This window comes from Xyrauchen texanus, chromosome 16 (assembly GCF_025860055.1).
Source record: "Xyrauchen texanus isolate HMW12.3.18 chromosome 16, RBS_HiC_50CHRs, whole genome shotgun sequence".
NCBI lineage: Eukaryota > Metazoa > Chordata > Actinopteri > Cypriniformes > Catostomidae > Xyrauchen > Xyrauchen texanus.
Window position 1 is genome coordinate 20,991,792 of NC_068291.1, and position 25,581 is coordinate 21,017,372.

At 39.7% G+C, this 25,581-nt stretch overlaps 1 protein-coding gene across 2 annotated transcripts; it reads left to right on the forward strand.

Annotated features, from left to right (window-relative positions):
* The first annotated feature begins 8,441 nt into the window (after positions 1 to 8,441).
* LOC127656563 (BRISC complex subunit Abraxas 2-like) lies at positions 8,442 to 21,938 on the forward strand. 2 transcript variants are annotated; one of them, XM_052144943.1, is made up of 9 exons: positions 8,442 to 8,523; positions 9,880 to 9,970; positions 12,819 to 12,855; positions 12,996 to 13,062; positions 14,066 to 14,256; positions 15,118 to 15,240; positions 15,779 to 15,863; positions 17,576 to 17,693; positions 17,792 to 21,938. In XM_052144943.1, exons 1-9 carry the CDS (start codon positions 8,452 to 8,454, stop codon positions 18,241 to 18,243), a joined length of 1,236 nt encoding a protein of 411 aa, XP_052000903.1. In that variant the 5' UTR covers positions 8,442 to 8,451; the 3' UTR covers positions 18,244 to 21,938. The 2 variants fall into 2 exon arrangements, with proteins under 2 accessions (XP_052000903.1, XP_052000904.1); XM_052144944.1 differs by having other exon boundaries at positions 15,121 to 15,240.
* Positions 21,939 to 25,581: the final 3,643 nt, after the last annotated feature.

Genomic DNA, 25,581 nt, shown 5'->3' on the forward strand with positions numbered 1-25,581 from the left:
TTCAGATGGTAGAGTCAGAATTTGGCATAAACAGAATGAGAACATGGATCCATCATGCCTTGTTACCACTGTGCAGGCTGGTGGTGGTGGTGTAATGGTGTGGGGGATGTTTTCTTGGCACACTTTAGGCCCCTTAGTGCCAATTGGGCATCGTTTAAATGCCACGGCCTACCTGAGCATTGTTTCTGACCATGTCTGTAATTCAGTCAACATGTCTATCCCTTTATGGCCACCATGTACCCATCCTCTGATTGCTACTTCCAGCAGGATAATGCACCATGTCACAAAGCTCGAATCATTTCAAATTGGTTTCTTGAACATGACAATGTGTTCACTGTACTAAAATGGCCCCCACAGTCACCAGATCTCAACCCAATAGAGCATCTTTGGGATGTGGTGGAACGGGTGTTTCGTGCCCTGGATGTGCATCCCACAAATCTCCATCAACCGCAAGATGCTATCCTATCAATATGGGCCAACATTTCTAAAGAATGCTTTCAGCACCTTGTTGAATCAATGCCACGTAGAATTAAGGCAGTTCTGAAGGCGAAAGGGGGTCAAACACAGTATTAGTATGGTGTTCCTAATAATCCTTTAGGTGAGTGTATATACAACAACTGTCATGTTGACTGAGCAAACCAGGACATGACAGCTCACTATTTCTGACTGAATTACAGCCAATAGTTCTAAGCGGTTGATGTGCCACGCCCTCCTCGCATCTGTCCAGGTGCCAACAGTTGGGCGTCCATTGCACACCTTCCCCCAACCTGTGTTGGAAGCATCCATGGTCACCCCTTTCTGCCTGACAACTTGGGACTTCGAGTACCAGAGGGGACATTTCAATCAAATAGATTGATTTCTGATTTGCCAGATATTTCCCAAATCCTCAATACAGTTTGAGGGTGAAGTCTCCTGAATTCTGCCTTGGCGGTTTATATATGCCACAACTGTCATGTTGTCTGAGCGAACCAGGACATGACAGTTTGATATTTCTGACTGAAAAGCCTTTAAGGCTAGAAACAGCCAATGGCTTTAGGCACTGTGTGACACTTGTCCCAGCGCGACACCTCGCTTGTAAAATGCAGGAGGATCTGTCCGTGGTGCTGAATAGAGGCTGGATATAGTGAGGCTGGCTATTGGCGCTAAGCACGTCGCGGCACACGGCTCTTCAGCCAGCACTGAAGAGGTCTCATGTGTAAAAGACATAATGGAATGACGGATGCCGCCGCCACAAATCCCAGTGCTTTCTGAAACAAGTTTCAGTGGAAATGTTCTCCCCAGTTTTAACTGAGATGGACACTGTAAAATGGCTGAAGCAGTAAAACTGTGCCAGGTAAAAAGAAGCCTCTGATTGTGGCGGTAACAGCCAATTGTCGAGGTAGTTCAGGATGCGCATGCCGCTCAGTCTCAGAGGGGCGAGAACCGCATCAATGCTCTTTGTGAATGTACGAGGAGCCAAAGACTGTCCAAAGGGCAGGACTATGAATTGATACGCTGTTCCCTCAAACGCGAATCTCAAAAACATCCTGTGATGTCGTACAATTTGAATATGAATGTATGCATCCTTCAGATCAATCAACGCAATCCAATCATGTGGGCGTACATGCGATAAGATCCTTTTCTGAATAATCATTTTGAATAGGCGCTTTACAAGTGCGCGATTTAAATGTCTCAGATCCAGGATTGGCCGAAGCCCGCCAGCTTTCTTTGGAACAAGAAAATAATGGCTGTAAAACCATTTTGTGCTTGACAATTTGGCACAATCTCGATCGCGTTTTTCACATTGAGAGGTGTATTTCGGCTCGTAACACTTGCACGTCATCGGACGACACCGTGGAAGACAGAACGCCATTGAAACAGGGTGGCCGGTGTGCAAAAAAGGATCATATAACCATGTTCGATCGTTTTTGCACCCATTCTGAAATATCCGTCAGGGCTCACCACGCATCCACATAGAGGGCAGTTTGGTTTGCTCACTGTATGATATGATGTGACGCTCACTATAGTATGTCCAAGTATGTACAAGATGGTGGCGCGGTAGCACGCAGCGGCCACTCCGGATCCACAATGGTGCTATTTTTGTTAAAAAAGCCAGACTATCGCAGCACACGGACATCGGAGCAACCGGTGTTCGTGTCTACCATCGCCAGACACTACTGAAATATAAGACTCATGCAAAAACCATGATGACCTGCAGGAGGTGCTACACGTACTCGGCTTGCTGCGGAGACCAGGCCTCCAGTCCTCGGCGTCGCCTGATGCCAGTGGCCGGGGGATAGGACGTCGTAAGCGGTGTGCGAGAAAGCGGAAGCGCGGAAAGAGGGCGGGGGTCCATGCTAGGCTACAAACAAACCCTAGCCAGCCGGCTCTCCCGTCTATCCTGCTCTCAAATGTTTGCTCCCTGGACAATAAACTGGACTATATCCGACTCCAGCAGGCTACGCAGTGTGAGACTGCTGCGTCTTTGTTTTCACGGAGACGTGGCTCAGCGACAGAGTTCCGGATGCCGCCATTCAGCTAGATGGGCTCGCCTCGTTTTGTGCCGACAGAAATACAGCTCTCTGCGGTAAGACTCGCGGTGGTGGCTTGTGTGTTTACATCAACACGGAATGGTGCAAGAACTCTATGCTAGTCTCTAGTTACTGCTCATCGCTGTTGGAGCTTGTGACTGTTAGATGCAGACCTTTTTATCTACCACGAGAATTCACCACTGTTTGCATAACTGGAGTTTACATTCCCCCCAGCGCTAACGCTAAGGAAGCGCTCTGTGAACTGTATGGGGCTATGAGCGAACTGCAGAACGCTCACCCCGACGGACTGTTTATTGTCGCCGGAGATTTCAACCATGCGAATCTCAAGACAGTGCTCCCTAAATTCCATCAGTATGTGGACTTTGCAACGAGAGGGGCGAACGCGCTTGATCTTGTTTACACAAACATCCCAGGCGCGTACCGGGCGGAGCCCCGCCCCCACCTCAGCTACTCAGACCACATCTCTGTTATGTTAATTCCAGCATACAGACCGCTCGTCAGACGCACAAAACCACTTCAGAAGCAGGTGAAAAGCTGGCCAGCAGGAGCCATCTCTGCTCTTCAGGACTGTTTTGAGTGTACTGACTGGCACATGTTCAGGGAGGCTGCAACATATGGCGATTCTACCAACTTGGAGGAATACACAGCATCAGTGACCAGCTACATCATCAAGTGCATTGATGATGTCACTTTCTCCAAGACCATCACCACACGCTCCAACCAGAAGCCGTGAATGACTGCGGAGGTGCGCACGCTGCTGAGGTCCCGAGACTCCGCCTTCAGAGCAGGCGATAAGGCAGCCCTAAGAACAGCTAGGGCCAAACTGTCACGGGCAATCAGAGAGGCAAAGCACGCACACGCCCAGAGAATCCACAGTCACTTCCAGGACAGCGGTGACACGCGGCGCATGTGGCAGGGCATCCAGGCCATCACCAACTACAGGACAACATCAGTTGTCTGTGACAAAGATGCCTCCCTTCCAGATGTGCTGAAAGACTTCTACGCTCGGTTTGAAGTGCAGAATGACGTGTTGGCGAGGAAGACCACCCCTCCTCCCAATGACCAGGTGCTCTGTCTTACCACGGCAAATGTGAGGAAAACTCTACGTAGAGTCAACCCACGGAAGGCTGCTGGACCAGACAACATTCCTGGCAGAGTGCTCAGAGGATGTGCAGACCAGCTAGCAGATGTTCTTAACGACATTTTCAACATCTCTCTGAGCAGCGCCGTCGTTCCAACGTGCTTCAAGGCCACCACCATCATCCCCATGCCAAAGAAGTCTTCAGTGTCCTGCCTCAACGACTACTGTCCCGTCGCACTTACACCCATCATCATGAAGTGCTTCGATAGGCTCGTCATGAGGCACATTAAGACCCAGCTGCCCCCCTCACTAGACCCACTGCAGTTTGCGTATCATCCAAACCGTTCAACGGACGATGCCATCGCCACAACCCTCCATCTGGCCCTCACCCACCTAGACAATAAGGACTCATACGTTCGAATGCTGTTCATAGATTTCAGCTCAGCATTCAACACAATCATTCCCCAGCACCTGATTGGAAAGCTGAACCTACTGGGCCTGGACACCTCCCTCTGCAACTGGATCCTGGACTTCCTGACTGGGAGACCTCAGTCAGTCCGGATCGGGAACAGGATCTCCACCACCACCACACTGAGCACTGGGGCCCCCCAGGGCTGTGTGCTCAGTCCACTGCTGTTCACTCTGCTGACTCACGACTGTGCAGCAATGCACAGCTCGAACCACATCATCAAGTTCGCCGATGACACGACCGTGGTGGGTCTCATCAGCAAGAACGACGAGTCAGCATACAGAGAGGAGGTGCAGTGGCTGACGGACTGGTGTAGAGCCAACAACTTGTCCCTGAATGTCGACAAAACAAAAGAGATGGTTGTTGACTTTAGGAGAGCACAAGGTGAACACACTCCGCTGAACATCAACGGCTCCTCTGTGGAGATCGTCAAGAGCACCAAATTCCTTGGTGTTCACCTGGTGGAGAACCTCACCTGGTCCCTCAACACCAGCTCTATCACCAAGAAAGCCCAGCAGCGTCTCTACTTTCTTCGAAGGCTGAGGAAAGCACATCTCCCACCCCCCATCCTCACTACATTCTATAGAGGGACTATTGAGAGCATCCTGAGCAGCTGCATCACTGCCTGGTTTGGGACTTGCACCGTTTCGGACCGCAAAGCCCTGCAGAGGATAGTGAGAACAGCTGAGAAGATCATTGGGGTCTCTCTTCCCTCCATCAAAGACATTTACAAAAAACACTGTATCCGCAAAGCAACCAGCATTGTGGACGACCCCACACACCCCTCACACAAACTCTTTATCCTCCTGCCGTCTGGCAAGAGGTACCGAAGCATTCGGGCCCTCACGGCCAGACTGTGTAACAGCTTCTTCCCCCAAGCCATCAGACTCCTCAATACTCAGAGACTGGTTTGACACACACACACACGTGTCCTGAGTTGCACTTTAATTACTGTCACTTTATAACTGTCTGATACCTAAATAACTGCTATGTGCATAGAACACTATCTTATAGTATGTTATGTTTATGTTTTTAGAAACTGTCATCTTTTTGCACTACTGTGTACTGGTCGGCACTACTTTCGACACTACTGTCTGTGTCTATTGTCCTGTTCATTATCAGAAATTTGTTGTACTGTCCCGTACTTTTTGCACATGTTTGCATGTGCACTTTATATAGGTATATATAGGTATTTTATTTAGTTGTGTAGTCTCATGTGGTCCTGTGTTGGTCCTTTGTTGTTTTTATGTAGCACCATGGTCCTGGAGGAACGTTGTCTCGTTTTGCTGTGTACTGTACTAACTGTATATGGTTGAAACGATAATAAAAAAACACTTGACTTGACTTGACTATAGGGAAGCAGTTGCGCATAATGTGTGTGCTTTGAAGAGGAAAAAGGGGCTCTTTATTGAGAATGTGTGAGCATCTCGTGCATTTGCAATGAATGCTGTATTCTTTTTTGCAGTTATTGCATTTTTTATTGCATTTATTTGAGTGCAAGACACAGAAACATAATTTTGAATAACAATATCCCTTTCTCGACCAATTACTGCAAAAGTGGGGAGATGGTGAACAGTGTTTTGTGTCTGTCCAATCAAGCCTTTTTTGGAGCAGACCCTGAGGGAATTGCGGGCTCTGCTTTCCGCTTCAAATGGTTGTGCCCGTCTGAAGCGTTTTTGCTGCACGTACTGATACACAGGTGCCTGTGAGGCAGCAGGTATGGGACTTTTAGTCGCATGCTGACTTGAAACAGAGCGAGGGCGAACTGGCTGTGATATACGCCATGTGTGCATAAAGTGTCTCATACCCTGTGACTGCTGCTGAATCGCGACCTAACGCTCAGCAAACTTATTCATAGAGCTGCCAAAAAGGCCGGCTGGAGACACTGAAGCATTTAAAAGAGTGGCTTTTTCCTTATCACTCGTTTCTGCCCTGGAGCACTGCCATTGTGTGGAGTGCTGATCCAGCTTGTTCTGCTGCTGAGTAAGCTTTTCCCACCAGTGCGGACGTTTGTTGACACGGTTTGGAAGGATGTACATGTTACTCGCTGGGCAGAGGTGTGCCGCTACCGCCTCCTCCACAGGGGGTAATTGGGCATAACCGTTTCTTTCCCATGATCCACATTAAAGAGGATGGCGTCACTGCGCAAGCACGCCATATAAGGTCGCGCGCCAGGACTTGAATAGTTAATTATGAACTTCGGGGAAGAAATGTGCGGGATGCTGCCGTTTGACGGCGCCCGGACTGCTGGAACATTCATCGAGGTGAGACGGTTCCTCTGGGGGAGACCAGTCAGGGTGAAGCTCTTCGACTGCCCTTGTAAGGACGCGCAGCATCTCCCTGTCAGTGGCGTGTGCACGTCCCTCGCCCTTGCTGGGGGAGGGGACTGACCATTGGCCACTGACCATTTGCCTGATGCTGCGAGAGACATGACATCATCATCATCCCCAGCATCCACCAAACTAGACGAGGCCTCACGCTCCATCAGAGGGCTCGAACTCGTCTCGCACATAGCGTATGAGGATACATGCGCTTCATGGAGATTGAGGGGCTCGTAGGGCATGTGCCGGCATGAAATCCACCTCAAGTTCGTCCTGCTCAACCTCGCGGCCCCGCCGTGCCTCCTCGTGTGAACCCTCGGGAATCACAGGAGGGCGCGAGAGGCTGAATCGTCCCTCAGAACGAGGGCGATTCATGAGCTAAGCGACTTGAGACTCATGTCCTTACAGTGAGGACAGTCTGTCTCCATGAGAGCTGACTCTGCATGGGTGCGGTCCAGACAGAAAACGCAGCTCTCATGCTTGTCTGACGGCGGGATGTGTCTCTCGCACAAGGAACACTTACGGAACGGCATCTTGAAAAAGATGCAAACACGTAAGTGGCTCGTCTAGATATATAAATATAAATATATATTTATATAACTTCTATAACTTATATTTATAACACAGAAGTACAATTTTGCTTTAAAAGGATACACCTGCCGACGCGCTGCGGAGAATCAGGATTCTGAGGTCTGTTCACCAGCGAAGTGTCAGAGGAGTGATGTTCGCCGGAGCACTGTAGGGGAGCGGAAAGTCTTCTCGCTGCCGTGAAGATTCCATCCGCTGACTGGTGTGTATCGATGGCGAAGGTAGAGGGCTTTGAGACAAGAGGTAATCGCTGTCTTGAAGTAAGAAATTCTGAGGATATGGTGTCTGTGCACGTGTATTATAGCGGTCAGTTCTCGCCGAAACGAGCAGTCAGTTTTGCGCCAAAACAGGCTGGGCTCAAACACCATAGCCAATATTAGAATATTGGTGTTATTGTAGAGAGGTTTCAAATAGGTTGTGTATGAAGGCACTCACCGTATGCATTAGTAAACGCAATGTCAAGTGGACTGAAGTCGTAAGGGAACCCTCTTGTGATTCAGTACAGTTCTCAGTTTGATGTGTGTTCACTGACGGATCCAATACGACACACCTCATCTTCATCCGGTGACATAGTGCCGAACTTCTTGAAAGACGATAGACCAACACTTCAAAATAAAAGTTGAACGGGAAAGTGTGCTGTCAGTTAAACCTTTTCATTTATTACATTTTTTACATCTCAGCAACTGTGTCAAACATTACATGCTTACAATCCCTGTGTTTTATCCCCTTTTCACAGTCGCACAGAAAGGGAGACAGATGGAGAGTAAGACAGATACTTTGGCAATTAAGTGTGTGGATTTTATTTTAATCATCATACTCTTTATTATTATTATTATTATTATTATTATTATTATTATTATTATTATTATTATAATAGAAGTCCTGAGAAGACAATTTACATTTTAGTACTGAAAGAAAGGACAAATAAAGATACTACTACTCTATGTCATGTCTCCATGGCATCTACTACTATATACTACTACTACTACTACTTTTGTAATAATAATAATAATAATATTAATAATAACAGTAATAACATGTGGATTTGAAATTACATGGATTTCAACTTTACAATATACACGGATACTACAATGATAATGTCTTTTTTTTATTATTATTGTTGTTATTATTGTTGTTGTTGTTAGTAGAGGCAGAAGGAGGAGGAGTTGTAATTTTATTAGTATATTATTATCCAATATGTTTTATTGAAGTTGTATATATATATATATATATATATATATATATATATATATATATAATGAGCACACAGAAAGTTGCATTTGTGTATGACAAACTTTGATAAGAAAATAATTCCGTTTATCAAAAATAAAAAATAAAAGCTCAGTTTACTTTTTTTATAAATCAAAATGATTAAAATAAAACAGGACAGGTTTGTAACGTTTCTGGATGATGTACAGTGCAGGCGCAAAGCATTGTGGGATCGGCGCGTATGTTTCCATCATGGCGGCGTCAATGTCGGGTTACACTTTTAGTTCTGTGTGTTATCACAGCGCAAACAGCAATTCCGACCATGTAAGTACTCTGCCACCTTACTGAATGTTTCAAATGTTTAAAGGCACGACCGCACGACGAAACAACGAGCAGTTGACTGCATCGAATCAGAATTAATTCATTTCTCGGTGTCATCTTCCTGGTGTGGCTATACAGTGGCTGTTTTCTAAACAAAGTGAGCTGCCTACCTAGACAGCAGTTTTGGGCACCGTAGGCGCATTAAAACATGCAAAATTCAGATTCATCTGCATTAAGAACGCTTCATGTACGCAACATTTTTTGGGATATCTTAGGCCGAGTTGAGCTGACTCGCAGAGCGCCAATGATGCCTATAAATACTGTCTAGGAAGGCAGCTCACTAGAATTTGAGATACAGCCAGAGTGACAGCTAACAAACCGACAGCATTCACAAGCTTGTCATAAAGTGACATTGCCATTAGTCCATTGCTCGAACACTGGCTGGTATTAATGTTTAACACCGAGCAGGTTTTAATGAATGGAATATCTTCAAATTCGTTTTATGGGAATCAATGCGTTTAGCTGACCGGCTAGCTTGTTTGTCAGCAACAACTGTCAAATGCAAACTAAGATTAACGTGAAAGATTAACAGTGCGTGTATATTGACGTGTCCACTAGCTGTTTGATTTGATAATGATCACTGAAATCTTTTTTTTTTTTTTTTACCCCTGCTGTTATGTAATTTAATGTCTGTACTGTAAGAAGTTAAACATGGGGTACATAGCTGTTTTTTACTGGTTAGTCAGGTGCCTGTTTTTATCCTGTCAAAGTTGTGACGTCAAGCCCTTTTTCTATTCATAATAATCTGAGTGATAGCTATTCTAGTTTTTATATGAGCATGTGTATTGCATGGACTATCAAAGTACAAGTATGTAGATTTCAAACATGAGACTTTGATACTGTACCACCTTCAGAAATCCAATTTTAATTGTTAAATGTCAACGTTTGTTTAGTCTTTTTGAAAATATGCATAGAATAAATATAATGCCAACTAAGTTGAATTTGCTGTCTTCTTGGACCAGTGTTTATTTGTATCAATCTGCTTGTCCGTGCTAGCTACACCAATGTAACCAAACATTGTTTGTTGTGGCCCAAAAATAAATGAAATATCATGCAATATTGGGCCAGTTAAATGAGCAGTTTCTCTATTTTGACTTCTTGTTTAGAACTGTTGTATAAAGGCAATGTCACCCATGTGCTGATGTTATTGTGATATTTCTTAAATATAAACTATATCTGACTGATTCATTGTATGAGTTCTGATGGATTCAAGTCCATAACTTTATATTTGCCATCTAAATGTTTTTAAATATTTTGATCTTGTAAGATGAAATAAGATGTGTTTACTGGCTCTTTTAGGAGGGCTTCCTGTTGGGAGAAGTGAGACAGGAGGAGACTTTAAGCATCAGTGACTCACACATCAGTAGTTCAGAATTCCTCAATGTAATAGGTAAAACTGTCTTTGCTCAATTTTTACTGTGCCAAAGCTAGAGACAAAATTTTGTGTCCTGTGTGACAGTGAAACCTTGATCATGCATCGTAAAAAGAACACGTATTTGTTTACTAAAATCCTGGGTGGAAACATCAGTTGATACCAGCTTCAGGTCAGAGACATAACATGTTTCATAGTGCAGGCCATAGTGAGTATGCTTTCCATTGGAATGGCATTACTTTGTGCAATAAGGCAGAGGTAGCAGAGGCTTTTATCAGTACAAGATATGGCATGACCTACACATTGGGGAAAATGCAATTGAAAGCTTGTATCACTAAAAAGTCAATATTGCAGAGCTTTGGTTAGATAGTGGTCAAGCCATTTGTTTAACCTCAACCACCCAAGTACTGTAGACTGACTTGTTTGTCAGTAATTTGATTGTCAGTATCCCGGACCAGAGTAGCCTAATCTCTGAAATGACGTACTACCAGCAGTTTACTAAATTAAAATCTTAGTATTTTATGGTCACACACTACTACAATGTAACGAGATCAAAGAGAGACAATATACACATTTGAAAATGAGTAAAAATGCATGCTTCTATTTCTGTGATTTTCTTACACCCCAGATGAGCTGACATTGTCCAAAAGAGTGTCATCACTGCATTAACAACAATTTTTTTTTTTTGTTGTTCAGTTTGGTTCTGTGAGCAGATTTAAAGGAATAGTTTGCCCAAAGGTGTTAATAAAAAAAAAAAAGTAATAAGTCATAATTTGCTCGCCTACACAAAAGGAAATATTTTAATGAATATACCAATCCATCATTTAAATCCAATGGCAGTTGATAATGATTCACTTTAAAGCACTTTAAGAATTAACAATTTTCTGATACATCAGGATCTCAATTCTTAAATCCCAAGAGACATTTTTCTCTTTATGTGGTGACTTTCTATAATGCAAGTAAATTATTCGCATAAGCGGCCAAATCTTGGGCTATATGACTAAAATGTTTTATTATTGGCCACTGGCTGGTCATTTCACTCACCAGTGATTGAGTTGTAATGTGGAGAATTTATTTGCAGCAAGATCTTTTCTCTGCGTTTTGAGAGTAAATGTTTGGGTTAAAGGGATAGTTCACCCAACAATTTAAATTCTCTCGTCATTTACTAATTTTCATGCCATTCCAGATGTGTATGACTTTCTTTCTTCTGCAGAAAACAAACAAAGGTTTTTAGAAGAATATCTCAGCTTTGTAGGTCCATACAATGCAATTAAATTGTGACCAGTCCTTTTAAAGCTAAAAAAAATCACATAAAGGCAGCATAAAAGTTATCCATACACCTCCAGTGGTTCAATATATGTCTTCTGAAGCAATGCAATCATTTTGGGTGAAAAAAATCTAAATGTTTAAATATTTTTTTACTATAAATATACACTTTTAGGGAAATTGGAGATTTATAGTAAAAAAGGATTTGAAAATTAATCAGTTTTTTTAATGTAACCACTGGATACATATGGAATAGTTTTATGCTGCCTTTATGTGATTGTTTGAGCTTCAAAGGTCTGGTCACCACAGATCCATATCTCATTAAATAATGTCTCTTTTAATACCAGTTGTTTGTTGATTTAAAACAACAACAAAAAATAAAAATCTTATTCTACCGTAATCACAAATGGATGCGCTACAGAAACCTAGCACATCCTCTCGTTATATGCACTCACTGGCAGATGCCGGTAGTCTTAAAAAGTCCGAACTAATTTAGCATATTTCTACATATCAATGTAAGTACTTGTAAATAGTAAATTATGCAAGTAAAATCTAACAAAAATATAAATGCAATTTGAAGACATTAATTGATGGAATAGATTCAATAAAAAAAAAAAAAAAAAATGATTAGCTAAAATGTGACCAATTTGATGAAAAACTAATGATAAAATATCGAATATCGAATTGTACCTAGAAGGGTTGCCTTGAAAGTTCCTTTATAATTAAGAGCATTAGCTGAGACAGAATGTCTTTCATATGTAATCAAAGTGGACATTGTAACATTATATGGGGACATTATAATGCCCCCATATAAATCAATATCGAATTGAGAGCTTGTTAATCTGAATCAAATTAAATCAGGAAATCTGTACCAATATCCAGCCCTACTGAAATGCTCGTGGGTCATATTCCAAGTCTTCTGAAGGTATAGCCTACAATCATTTTTGGTAAGAAACAAAACAACATATAAGAAATATTTCTGTAAAAAATGAAAAAAAAGAAATAGCTGTTTCTATGGCCTGATAGATAAAACCTAATACATTCTATTTTTATGCTTAGAAATGCCTCAAAAAACTTTGCTCTTCTTCATTATTATGAGATCATGTTTCTGTGATTGGCAGTGCTCCTAGAGCATCTCTGATCAATTTAGAAAACATTAAGGCCTCAAACCTCACAAAGTGGGTCTGAATAGTCTTATATTTGCAACAAGATCAACATCTCTGTCCCTTCCTACATCCTGTAGACAATCCTCAGGATCATGAATGTTGAGATTCGGTTGTGTATCACAGTGGGCTATTATTATCAGAGCGAAGCCAGTGCATTTTTTTGGTCCATTCCAAGTCTAAGGTTACTTGGCAGATTTTGTAATAAAGACACCTCGATACCTCTCAACAGTTTACATAAATATCTATACTGCCTGTATGCTTGTGAATATTTTAGACATTATTTAGGTGTTTTGTACAGTCTCAGTACACTTCTTTTTTGTCTTTTTCTTTCAGATGTTGGTGTATTTTCAAATAAATGAAAAGGCATGATATAATGATGAGTCATGAGTTGAGTATGATTTGATGATTAGTCATATGTTCTACTTGTCTTTCAGAGGTCCATAATCATAAACCTTGTGCGCAACTGTTTAGGTAAGAACTTCCTGCATTTAGTAGATATATTTTTAAATAATTAATTTGTTATATGTTACAAAAAAAACATAAGTAAATATATTTTCACATGTCCAAATTAACTGTAAGTTTTGATTGAATACATTTTTTGTATGTTTCAGCTTTTATGACTATGCAGGTAATGTCAATGAAGAAAATCTCAACAGTATCCTCAAGGACAGAAGACAAGTAAGCAGTGCTATTAACTGGCTTAATAGGGTTAAAGGTGCTATATGTAATATGTAAGTGAGAGAGCAAATTTACATTATTAACAGGTACCATTTTGAGTAAATATGCCCATTTGAGTAAAGATTGTACGAAATAAGTGTTTGATTCACTTTAGAAATTTTGTGTACATTTGATTTATTGTTGTTAAATTGTATTACGTTTATCAGCATTTAAACTGTCCATCCTGCTCTCTAGATATCGTTATCAGCATCAGCCATTGAAAAATCCATATCGGTCGACCACTTAACTTTAGATCATCATTATTACGCACAAGTCATACCCTCAGCACCTCAGATTTCTCCATCACAATGACTTGATATTCTTGGTATTCTACATAAATAATATCTTCGAAATAAGCATAACCCTGTAATGTACCTAAAAGTAATTTGAGTTAACTGAATTTAAAATGTAATGAATTGCACTACATTACAAAAAAAGTAATTAGATTACAGTAACTAATTACTTTGTAATTGGATTGCTCCCAACACTTTGAGTGGCTTTTTGCTTTTATTAAAAAACAGCAATATGATAAAAGACAACAATGTTCAATAAGTATCTATTAAAAATAAGCCAAATAAAATATTCTTCCGCCACATAATATAGTTCACTAACTTTAGAATGTCCAGTCACTGGTGTGCTTATTGGCATTTAAGGCGCTGTTCATCACATCAATTCACAAGTGACATCAATTGCAGGTATCTCAAGAAACTTGTCAAAAAGATGTTTGTCTAGCGTAGTTTCTATAGAAAAACTAAAAATGGCACAGACAGACACAAAAAGCTTTGTTGTGAACGCCACTAACAGCTTCGAACAAGGCTCATCCGATCATAATTTAAAAACATCTATCTTTTTTTTTTTTTTATATATATAAAACTTTTAGCAGGATTTTTATCACAGCCAGAATGTTTTTGGGGGGGGGGGGGTTTCTACACGGCATGAAGATGTCCTTTTACTTTCCATGTAGAATGTTATCGGCTGGTACCGGTTTCGAAGGAACACCCAACAGCAGATGTCATTTAGAGAGCAAGTGATCCACAAGCAGTTGACCCATATACTCGGCATCCCCGATCTCGTCTTCCTTCTCTTCAGCTTCATCTCCACAGCCAATAGTTCCACACATGCTCTGGAATATGTACTCTTCAGACCCAACAGAAGGTATGTACATAAAGAATAGTTAAGTAAATATATAATTTAGGGTAGAATGAATTTAATGCATTACACTACTTTGCCATCTCAAACTTGTATGGCGTTCTTTCTTCTGCAAAAACAAGCAACGCTTTTTTGATGGAGATATGAGGTTTATATACTGTGTCCATACAATGCAAGTCAATGGGGACCAACACTTTCAAGCTCCGAAAAGGCGACATTTACATTTATTCATTTGGCAGACGCTTTTATCCAAAGCGACTTACAAAAGACTTACAAAACATAAGCGAATCATCTTAAGGAGACAGTGCAATCTTTTAGGCACGATCATGATTTAAAGCTCAATTACACACTGTACACATGCACTGCACATACGTCAAATGCAATTTGTGTATTTGAGCTTCAAGTTATGAACGTGCTTAGCAGACTGCAGATGTTGATTTATAATAAAAAAGGAGTTATATTTTGGTCTGTTTCTCACCCAAAATCGATCATATTGCTTCAGAAGACATGGAGTAAGCCACTTAAATCATATGGATTACCTTTATGCTGCCTTTATGTCCTTGTTGGAGGTTGGAAATGTTGGACCCCTTTGACTCGCATTGTATGGATATATTCACATCATATCTCCATCAAAACAACGTCATCTGTGATCCGCAGAAGAAAGAAAGTCAAACGAGTTTGAGATGGGTGAGTAAATAAGGAGATTATATTTTTTCAGTGAACTATTCCTTTAATGATTGCTCATTCTTGAACTAAATTCTTTGACCATACATTTCTGTGATATTGTTTACCGTATCAGACATAATGTTTACAAATGGCATTTTGTAGCTAATAACTTGTTATGAGTATTTTCGTTGTGTACCTCAGCAGGTATAATCAGAGGATATCTCTAAGCATCCCAAACTTGGGAAACACCAGTCAACAGGAATATAAAGTCTCTTCAGTGCCCAACACCTCCAAGAACTACGCTAGTGTCATTAAAGAACATGGGTGAGGGAACTTGAAAGCTGTGTTGAATTTATTTAGATATACACTCACATATTTTCTTTAATATATTTAATTGAAAAAACTAGTGGTTGACCGATATATAGGTTTTTATAGGCCGCTACTGGTACTGATTATGTAGAGATTAGGCTGGCATTGCAATCACCTCGACAAATTTCCTGCAAACATTTAACAGAATATTTACTTAAAATTCACTCAAAAATACATGACAATAGAAAATGTGAATTATCCATTAACAAGGTTAATGTTAGTTTTTAGGGGGAACTACCGCTTCTACTCAGTGGGGATGCAGATTATGCAGATAATCTAAAAAGATTGCCAAATATTGGAAGATATATCGGTCTATGACTAGGAAAAGTTTTAGATGATCTGTCTTCTAGGCCACGTGTTTGCATTGCAATGTCATGATAATTATTGCAAACTTCACAACATATAGTATCTCAAAGAACATTAAATTATCCAACTTTAGGCACAATAAGTTCTTAAATAACTGATTGCTAATTAAATTGCTTTTGATTTTTAGGGCTGAGTTCTTCGATAAGGATGGCGTAATGAAAGACATTCGAACAATTTTTCAGGTGTACAGTGCCCTACAAGAAAGAGTGCAGGTGAGTAACACATTATACTTAATTATCTTAACATACAGCACAGTTTTATACATGTCTTAAACGTTGAAGTCATTGCATAGGCCAGCAAATGCCATAAGTACACTTTTTATAATATTATAATATATACTTACAGAGCACTTTATTATGTATACTTGTACAACTACTTATTCATGTGATTATCTAATCAGCCAATCGTGTGGCAGCAGTGCATAAAATAATGCAGATATGGTCAGGAGCTTCAGTTAATGTTCACATCAACCATCAGAATGGGGAATATGATTTAAGTGATTTGGACCGTGGCATGATTACTGGTGCCAGATGGGCTGGTTTGAGTATTTCTGTAATCTAGAATTTAATACGAATGTGCCAAAAACAAAAAACATCCAGTGACCGGCAGTTCTGCAGATGAAAATGCCTTGTTGTAGAGAGAGGTCAAAAAAATTCTTCATGGAATAAACTTTTTTTGTTGTTGTTATGGTCCACTCTAAAATATTGAAATTAAACTTTCTATTAAATGATTTATAAAAGTCCTTATCTAAAAGTGTGTGAACCCGGTTTATAACATTTTAATATATTTAAATATTATAAACCGGGTTCACACACATTTTGACCAATGACCAATGTCTTAAATTTGGGGGCGAAGAGACAGGAATCATGATATGACCTAATGTGTTTATCAAACTTCAAAAGAATAAAATTTAATTAAATAAATGCATGTGCTACATCCTTCAGGGTGATGACGTGGCACTGTTGTATTTTCTCCAAGCACGCAGAGCTTGTGAGTGTTTTCAGCTGTTGCAGCGCAGTTCGCAATCATTAGTACATATCGGAAATATGACAGTGTTTACTTTTTATCATTTTACATTTACATTTATGCATTTGACAGACGCTTTTATCCAAAGCGACTTACAGAGGACATTATTACAGGGACAATCTCCCCGGAGCAACCTGGAATTAAGTGCCTTGCTCAAGGACACAATGGTGGTGTCTGTGGGGCTCGAACCAGCGTCCTTCTGATTACCAGATTACCAGTTATGTGGTTTAGACCACTACACCACCACCACTCCATTTTCATTCTAATACATTTTCTGTTTGAGTGCGCAGCAGGAAGAAGTGAAACACATGCATTTCAAAATTAGAGTCTCCGGTGTATTTCAGCCTTTAAAGTTAAAAGTTCCACGCTATGAATAAAATACTTGTTTTCCCTGGTTATTGGTATTTTGATTGCACCATAATATGTATCTGAAATTTAATTCAATTTGGACTCTTGTTGCCTCTGTCTGGCCCTACACATCACATGCTTCTGTGGTAATTAAAATGCCCCTGACATAGGCTGAAAAATACTTTATTTCTGTTACAAATTCCATCTAGGCCTGTTTTGTACAATAAATAGCATTAAGAGTTCTTTTCCTCATCACTTTATCACTGACACCGAATCACTGCTGTGTGTGTTTGTGGTGTGTGGCATCAGTGTAATGACTTCCAACCGGTGTTTATGCTGTATTAACGGTAAAAAGAAAAATGAACGAGTTAAACTTTTTTAATTAATTACATTCATTAACACGTTAGATTTGACAGCTCTAACATATATATATATATATATATATATATATATATATATATATATATATATATATATATATATTATATATAACATAAAATAATGTTTATAATATGCTTAGAATAGATTTAAATTTTCTGTTGTCTACCAGGCAGTCTGTTGGGAAGTTGATGAAAGTGAACGAGTGAGGGAGAAAATCCAAGAGGAAGTGAACAAACTCAAAGAGGAAATCACTCTCAGGAAACATAACACTGCTGAAGAAGAGAGAAGTATGTCCTGATGGCTTTCCCTGTTTATCGTTGCTCGTTTACAAAAGGGAAGACTAATGTTTTTAACATTTCCATCCTAATTTTTGTTTCCTTCACAGGACTTCAAGAAGCAACCAACACGGCTGTCACACTTCCAGATGACTCTGCGCTCTCCGACCCATTACACTCTCCACTGATGCAAGTTGTGCATTCAGATCCTTCAGTGGAGCCCAGTTTAGAGAGACCTGTAAACTCATTGTCTCAACCACTTTACAGCACCACACTGCCTCCAGATTCACCAAGCGCTATCCTGCTGCCTCGACCCCAAGCCGTGGGCTCGCCCGGCCACCCGTCTCCCAGTCTGGGCTTGGGCAACGGAGATGGCTCAAGCTCAGATTCTTTGAACCGTCAAGCCACTGGCCAGGAAGACCAGGACGATGAGGACAGTAGCGAGTATGAAAATGTAGTTAGCGATCAAGTGCAGCCACCTTCCGTAACAGAAGCTGTTACATTGGGACGGCCAGCTACCCTGTGGCCTGATGGAGATGCCCACAGCCCACCGGGCTCATAGTGATTAAACAGACAAATAAACACACCTAGTTTGATTTTGAGGAGAAGAAAGAGGTAGATGGGTTTTGGGGCTGATGTTCAGAAAACAAAGAAGCTCTTACTTTATGACAATGCTATCCTATTGTACACATTTAAAGTGATTGTTCACCCAAAGATGAAAATTCTGTCATCATTTATTCCCCTTCATGTTGTTCCAAACCCGTATTACCTTCTTTCTTCCATGGAACAAAAGGTAAGGGCCAATATTTTTTCCTAACTACTTTGTGTTTGATGGAGGAAAGAAAGTAATGCAGGTTTGGAACAACATGGGTGAGCAAATAATGACATGATTTTCATTTTTGGGTGAACTGTTCCTTTAAGGAAAATTGCTAAGCTTTGTGCAGGGGAATTCATCATTTTGAGATTGCAATGCATTAGTGATGGAACAATATCCCCAGCCAAATGAACTAACGGACCCCTTCTCCGTTTCATACTCTGGTTTTGTTGGGGTTGAGGTACATCCTACTTACTGGTTATATCTTGGTGTCTGCTACATACCCGCTGGGATCATTCAGTTCTTGCACCATTTACCTCTTGCACTGTTTTGCCTTCTTTTGATCTGCATTTGAATAGAACAACAAAGGGAATTTTGTTTTTGCGGCCTTCAAACTCATCTCTGTGTGAGCTCACTCCATGACTGTTGTTCATTGTCTCGCTTCACAAATATGACAGACAGGAATAAATTGCAGTTCGGACTGCACCTATCGGACACTTGATCTAGAACAGTTCTTGTTCTGGAAAAGTTATTTTATTTTAGTTCCGTTATCTTCTGTTGAGTAATATAGTGGCCTAATAATGAAAACCAACAAACGGTCAGTGATTATATAAGTTACTCCTTTGATAAGTTACGTTTTGATTTAAACAAACACTTTTTTTGTCCTAATTAATTAACCGATAATTGTATTATTTTCTGCTGCACTTCAAAGAAATATTTTTACCATTGAGCTTTAACTGAAGTTACCAGTCACACAGTTTGACTGAGCCTTGTTTATGTGGGCAGCCGAGCAGAACTCAAAACTGAAGGAGTTGATGATCAAACTATGGTGTCATCAATCTCTGGATTCTTTTACAGTACCAGGACTGTTTCTTTCTCTCCATCTTATCCTCATGCATTTGTTGCTTAGTTCACAAGAAATGTTCTTTTGTTTTTATTTTTCAAAACAATGCAGTGGTGGTTCAGTTTAGCACTCTGTGATCATTTGAAGTAAAGATTTCAGCCGTATGCTGCAGATGAAGAACTTTAAATGTTGATTAAGGTGACAAAGTAGCAGTTTTGGCCGTCTGTTGGTGTTTCATAATATCTGATTCAAATTCAACTGAAGCTTTGTTTCCCCGTTTAGTTAATTGTGGATGAATCTCACAAAATGTCATAGTCATATTTTACTAACAAATCACAAGAAAACAATTATGTTTTGCACAAAGAAAATAAAGACTATTTTAAGAACCATTGACACTTACCACTAAAGGAATATTCCGGGTTCAATACAAGTTAAGCTCAGTCGACAGAATTTACAGTGGAAGTCAATGGGGCCATTCCATATACGTTGAAATACTGGTTTAAAAGTAAAGCCACAAGACATAAACAATATGCTTGTCAACATTATTTTAGTGTGATTAAATCGCTTAACATTTTTTGAGTACAATTATAACCAGTTTTACAACTTCATTGCCATGACGATGTAATGTCAACAAACCCAAAACTAAAATGACTGGGAAAAGTATGATTTAAATAACTTTACAACTCAAATAATACACGAGTTTTAACAGAAGTATTCATGTAAGTGCTTTTATAAAGGTATAAGCTTCATATTTCTGCATTTAAACACTCCAAATATTGGCCCCATTGACTTCCATTGTAAGTCCCTCATTGTAACCTCCATTTTTGCTTTTTTAGGGATGTCCAAATAATTTTTAGTGGTAATCAGCATTATTCAACAAATGTTGTCGACTGAGCTTAACTTGTACTGAACCCGGAATATTCCTTTAAGAACCCCTTGTAAATTCATATTTCAGTAATGCATCTGATCGTTTAACTTTTGTTTTGTATACATTATGCTTGATGGCTCTGATTATAAATACTTTATAATAATGAAAAATATCACATTGCAGTAGTTTGAATTTTGGGAGGAAATATGCTTAGTGAATAAAGATAAATAGGCTTCAAATATAATTTCATATTTTATCTTTAGATTTTAGGGTGAAATATGACCTTGAACATTTTTTTGCAAGTTTTGTGAGATTCATTCATGTAGTCCATTGTATGTTATTTGGGCAAAAACTTGAATCAGATTAACGGTTTGTCTGTTTTTTTTTTTTTTGTTTTACCCAAAGAATCCAAAAATCTTAATTCTAAATCTAATCTCAGGATCTGACGCACTGACGTTTATTTTGGTAGAGGCCGAGAATGTCTAATTTTTTGTTCAGTATGTTTGTCCAGTTCTGCGTTTGACAGAACAGAAAAAAAAACACTGAAAAAAAACAGTTTGTTCCCTGGCATGAGTGTCAATGTGAGTGCACTGACAGAAATGTTTTAGCTGTATCATGTTGCATTGACTGCTTTAAACGTTTAGTCATAGTTTTAGGCCTCATACAGCGTCTTCACGTGTAAGGCCGAAAGCCAGCACCACCCATGCTTTCAACAAGAATCTGAAAGTTTCACTGTAAGTATTAAACTGAACGATGACAATGCGGTGGAAAAATGCCACATCTGAACTTGACATGTTTGGTCAGCTGGCAGCCAATCCCTCAGAGCTTTAAAAGTGTGATTTTTACCATACACACAACACTTTGCTTATGAGAACATTTTGGATAATCCTATAACTGCCACTTTAAAATGTAATAATAATATGCGGTATAAATATAATAACATGCGTTGACCTTTTTGTTTTTCCAACAAATATTTACTATTTATGAGCAATCAGAATGATATTGTCACAATTCACAAAAACCCCTTGAGACTGTAGTCAAAAATTCTAAAGGATCCTATGTAATATAAAAAATCAAAAACTATTACAGGGGGCCTAATGTCCTTCTGATGTTCTATGGGGACATAATTCTACCTCATAGTCCTTTTTGGAGTTGAGTTCTTTAAAAGATCTAGTTGTTTTGTTTTAGGTTGGAATTAAGATAATCCCAATAGGATGCTTTAGGATTGGATCCAAATGACAGATAAAACCACTCATTTAATCACTTAATTCAGTGATGATGCTAAGATTGCTGCCATATTGCCTTTTGCCCTCTCCCTGCAGATGCTTTCAAATCTGATATTGAAATAAATCTAAATGTGGCAATGTGCCATTTTAATGGGGAAATTACAATGATGTGACTGTTTTTTTTTATTTTCAGTTTAGTCAGCTGTGGGTCAGACATGTCTGTTTCCCAGCAGCTGTGAGTGATTAACATTGTTCTCATCAGAATTAGAGTGAAGTCCCTCAGTGCAGGTCATGTTTTACAAGTGCAATGTGTGGTTGGCAGGCTGGTGCACTAGTGCAACAAGCACCTACAAGCATCCACCTTCCCATCCTACTTCTGTCATAAATATGCCACCATGTTTACAAATATAAACCAAATTTCCAATTCCGGTAGCAGTGCTTTAGCAAGCACGAGTTGTATTTACAATATCCTTTGGTGTCATTAAGGCCAAATTCATTATTGGAATATAATAAAATATTTGGTAAAGAGGGCAAAATATTTTCCTTATCTGTTCAATTACTAGGCCAGTTTTTATTTTGCTTTCTCTTAAAGAGATAGTTCAACCAACAATGAAAAATAATTTATTCACCCTCCTGCCATCCCAGATGGGTATGACTTTCTTCTGCAGAACACAAACAAAGATTTTTAGAAGAATATTTCAGCTCTGTAGGTCCATTGAATGGTGACCAAACTTTGAAGATCTTTGAATGGGGTGTGTGGTTTGGGTGCTGGAATGTTGTTATGGACCATGTGCAACACGGACGGGTTAAGCCGTCTCTAGGACGTGAGCGGGATCTGATTTGGGGTGGCATAGCTCATTTTGACGATGGCAGCTGCCACTCTGTACCACCCTTCTGGCCCTGCCCCTGCTGCTCAAGTCTTATGGATTACTTTTATGCCGCCTTTGTCATTTTAGAGCTTTAAAGTTTTGGACACCATTCACTGAAACTACAGAGACGAAATATTCTTCTAAAAATCTTTGTTTGTATTCTGCAGATGAAAGTTATGCACATCTGGGATGGCATGAGGTTGAGTAAATAATGAGAGAATTTACATTTTTGTTTGAACTTTCACTTTAAGTCTTATGTTTAAAGGGTCCGTTCATGCAAAAATGACATTTCTGTCATCGTTTACTCATCCTCATGTTGTTCCAAGCCTGTTCGACACTTTTGTCCATGGAAAACAAAAAGAGATGTTGACAGCTTCAGTCACTTTTAGTGGTCTGCAACCTGACGGTACCCTAGAAACCGGCGGGTTTGAGTCAGTTTTTCATGTATGACTTCGGGTCAGGTTGGGGTTTGTAAATAATGGAAAAATAGACCTGCACCTGCATTTGCTCTGTTTTTCCATTCTTCTCTTATGTTAGCGTGCTGGGTGGACATCTTTGACTGTTGCACTAGGTCTCGCCGTTTCTTCAGCGTCTCACGCAGTACTGGCACATTTTTTAGACACCGTGTCAAGTTCAAAAGAATTTCAAGTTTCAAAAACGCATGTCGAGGCACCTGTTCTGTTTTGTTCATTGTGCTTCACCTAGCTTGTTTTTAGCACAGGTGTGACAGATTCAATGTTCTGAATACTGTTAGGAATGTTGCCTACGATGTTTAGTTAAAATACAGCCTATTTCAACAATGCTTGATGGGAGAAGAAATTATGAAAATAGTGAGCGATCTTGGGTTCAAGCTTAAAATCTGACTGTACCGTTCGGACCAGGTAAAGTTGGGTCACACGGTCTTGAGTCGGTTTTTATTACAAGGCCCACACAGACCTTTAGTCAGCATTCACTTTCATTGCATATTTTTCTATACAACAAAAGTGAATAGTGACTGAGACTGTCGGTCCCAAACATTCCACTTAACATCTAAAATGTTTTTCATGAAAAAATAAAGTCACATGGTTTGGAGCAACTTGAGGGTGAATAAAAGATGACAAACAATCCATTTAACTTGATGTCACAGGTCAAGTGAGCTATGAAACAGTGAGACTCAAAGGCAATTAACTTTAACATATGAATGTTTCACAAGAGTTCCACTCCTAGCCAAGAATAACAACATGATTTGTTACTCTGCACACAGACAAAGTGAGTAGACAGATCAAATTTATGAGGCTGGGAGGAGAACAATCCCCCTTTTCACTGAATGTGGCCATGTCAAATCTCACATATGAAGATGGAACAATGACTTTCTTTCAAAGAAATGTTGACATTTTCTGATTTTGGTCTTTTGATTTGGTCATCTTCAAGCGTACACATAATTTACAGTGCATTATGAATGTTTTTTTTTTTTTTTTTTTTTCACATTTTGTTGCCTTATGCTAAAATACTTAAGATTATAATTTTTCTCACATTAATCTACACTCCACACCCCATAATGACAAAGCAAAAACCTGATTTTTAATAACTTTGCAAATTTATTAAAAAGAAAAAACTGAAATATCACAATGACATAAGTATTCAGACCCCTTTGCTATGACACTTGAAATTTAGCTCAGGTGTGCATCACATTCCTCTGGATCATCTTTGAGATGTTTCTACACTCTGATTGGAGTCCACCTGTTGCAAATTCCATTTGGAAAGAGACAAACCTGTCTAAATAAGGTCTCACATCTGAAAATGCATATCAGAGCAAAAACCAAGCCATAAGGTCAAAGAAACTGCCTGCAGAGCTCAGAGACAAGATTGTGTCGAGGGCACAGGTCTGGGGAAGGTTATAAACATCTTTTCGCTGTATTGAAGGTTTCCAAGAGCACACTGGCTTCCATCATTCTTAAATGGAAGAAGTTTGGAACAACCAGGACTCTTCCTAGAGCTGACCGCCCGGCCAACCTGAGCAATCGGGGGAGAAGGGCTTTGGTAGAGAGGTGACGAATAACCTGATGGTCACTCTGGTTGAGCTCCAGAGATCATGTGTGGAGATGGGAGAAACTTGCAGAAGGACAACCATCACTGCAACACTCCACTGATCTTGGCTTTAGGCAGAGTGGCCAGACTGAAGCCTCTAATAAGTGCAAGACAAATAAAAAGCACCTAAAGGACTCTCAGACTCTGAGAAACAAATGCTTTGGTCTGATGAAACAAAGATTTATCTATTTGGCCTCAATTCCAAGTGTCATGACTGGAGGAAACTGGGCACCACTCATCACCAACGTTGAAGAATGGTGGTGGTAGCACCGTGCTGTGGGTGTGTTTTTCAGCAGCAGGGACTAGGGGACTGGTCAGGGTTGAAGGAAAGCTGAAAGCAGCAAAATACGAAGATATGCTGAAAACATGGTCCAGAGTGCTCAGGACCTTAGACTGTCCTTGAGTGGCCCAGCCAGAGCCTGAACTTGAACCCAATAGAGCATCTCTGGAGAGACCTGAAAATGGCTGTCCACCAACAGTCCCCATACAACTTAACACAGCTTGAGAGGATCTGCAGAGAAGAATGGCAGAAAAGCCCCAAATCCAGGTGTGCAAAGCTTGTTGCATCATACCCAATAATACTTGAGGCTGTAATCGCTGCCAAAGGTGCTTCAACTAATTACTGAGTTAAGGGTCTGAATACTTATGTCAATGTGATATTTCAGTTTTTTCTTTTTAATAAATTTGCAAAGATATCAAAAATCTGTTTTTTTACTTTGTCATTATGGGGTGTGGAGTGTAGATTGATGTGGAGGAAAAATAATCATAATTTAAAGCATTTTATCATTTGGCTGCAACATACCAAAATGAAGGGGTCTGAATACTTTCTGAATGCACTGTATCTGTGCTTGGGGCTATTAATGAGGGTTTAAGAATCTCTGTTGCAAAAACATGAAGCTGTAGGGAGGGATTGTGTTTAAGTATATGATAAAGTAGACTAAAATAAGTTCATAGGTGTTCTTGGTTTTGTTTGTGTATTTGATACTTAAGGACTTAAAATGTCCCACAGTGTGATTTGCTACACTTAAAATTATTTTACAGCATCGTTTTGAAATTCATTTTTATGACATAATATTTTTCCTTTTAAAAATGAATGTTACACTGCAGACATACTTTAAAGGTGTATTTTTTTAAATTAAGTTTTATTAATATTATAGTTTAGCAATTAGACAAAAATCATTCATATACATTTTAAACCAAATCCTTGTTCAT

Coding starts and splice junctions, on each gene's coding strand:
- LOC127656563 (XM_052144943.1), top strand. CDS start 8,452: ATGGCGGCGTCAATGTCGGGTTACACTTTTAGTTCTGTGTGTTATCAC. Junction 8,524..9,879: donor CAAACAGCAATTCCGACCAT/GTAAGTACTCTG, acceptor TGGCTCTTTTAG/GAGGGCTTCCTGTTGGGAGA. Junction 12,856..12,995: donor CCTTGTGCGCAACTGTTTAG/GTAAGAACTTCC, acceptor TGTATGTTTCAG/CTTTTATGACTATGCAGGTA.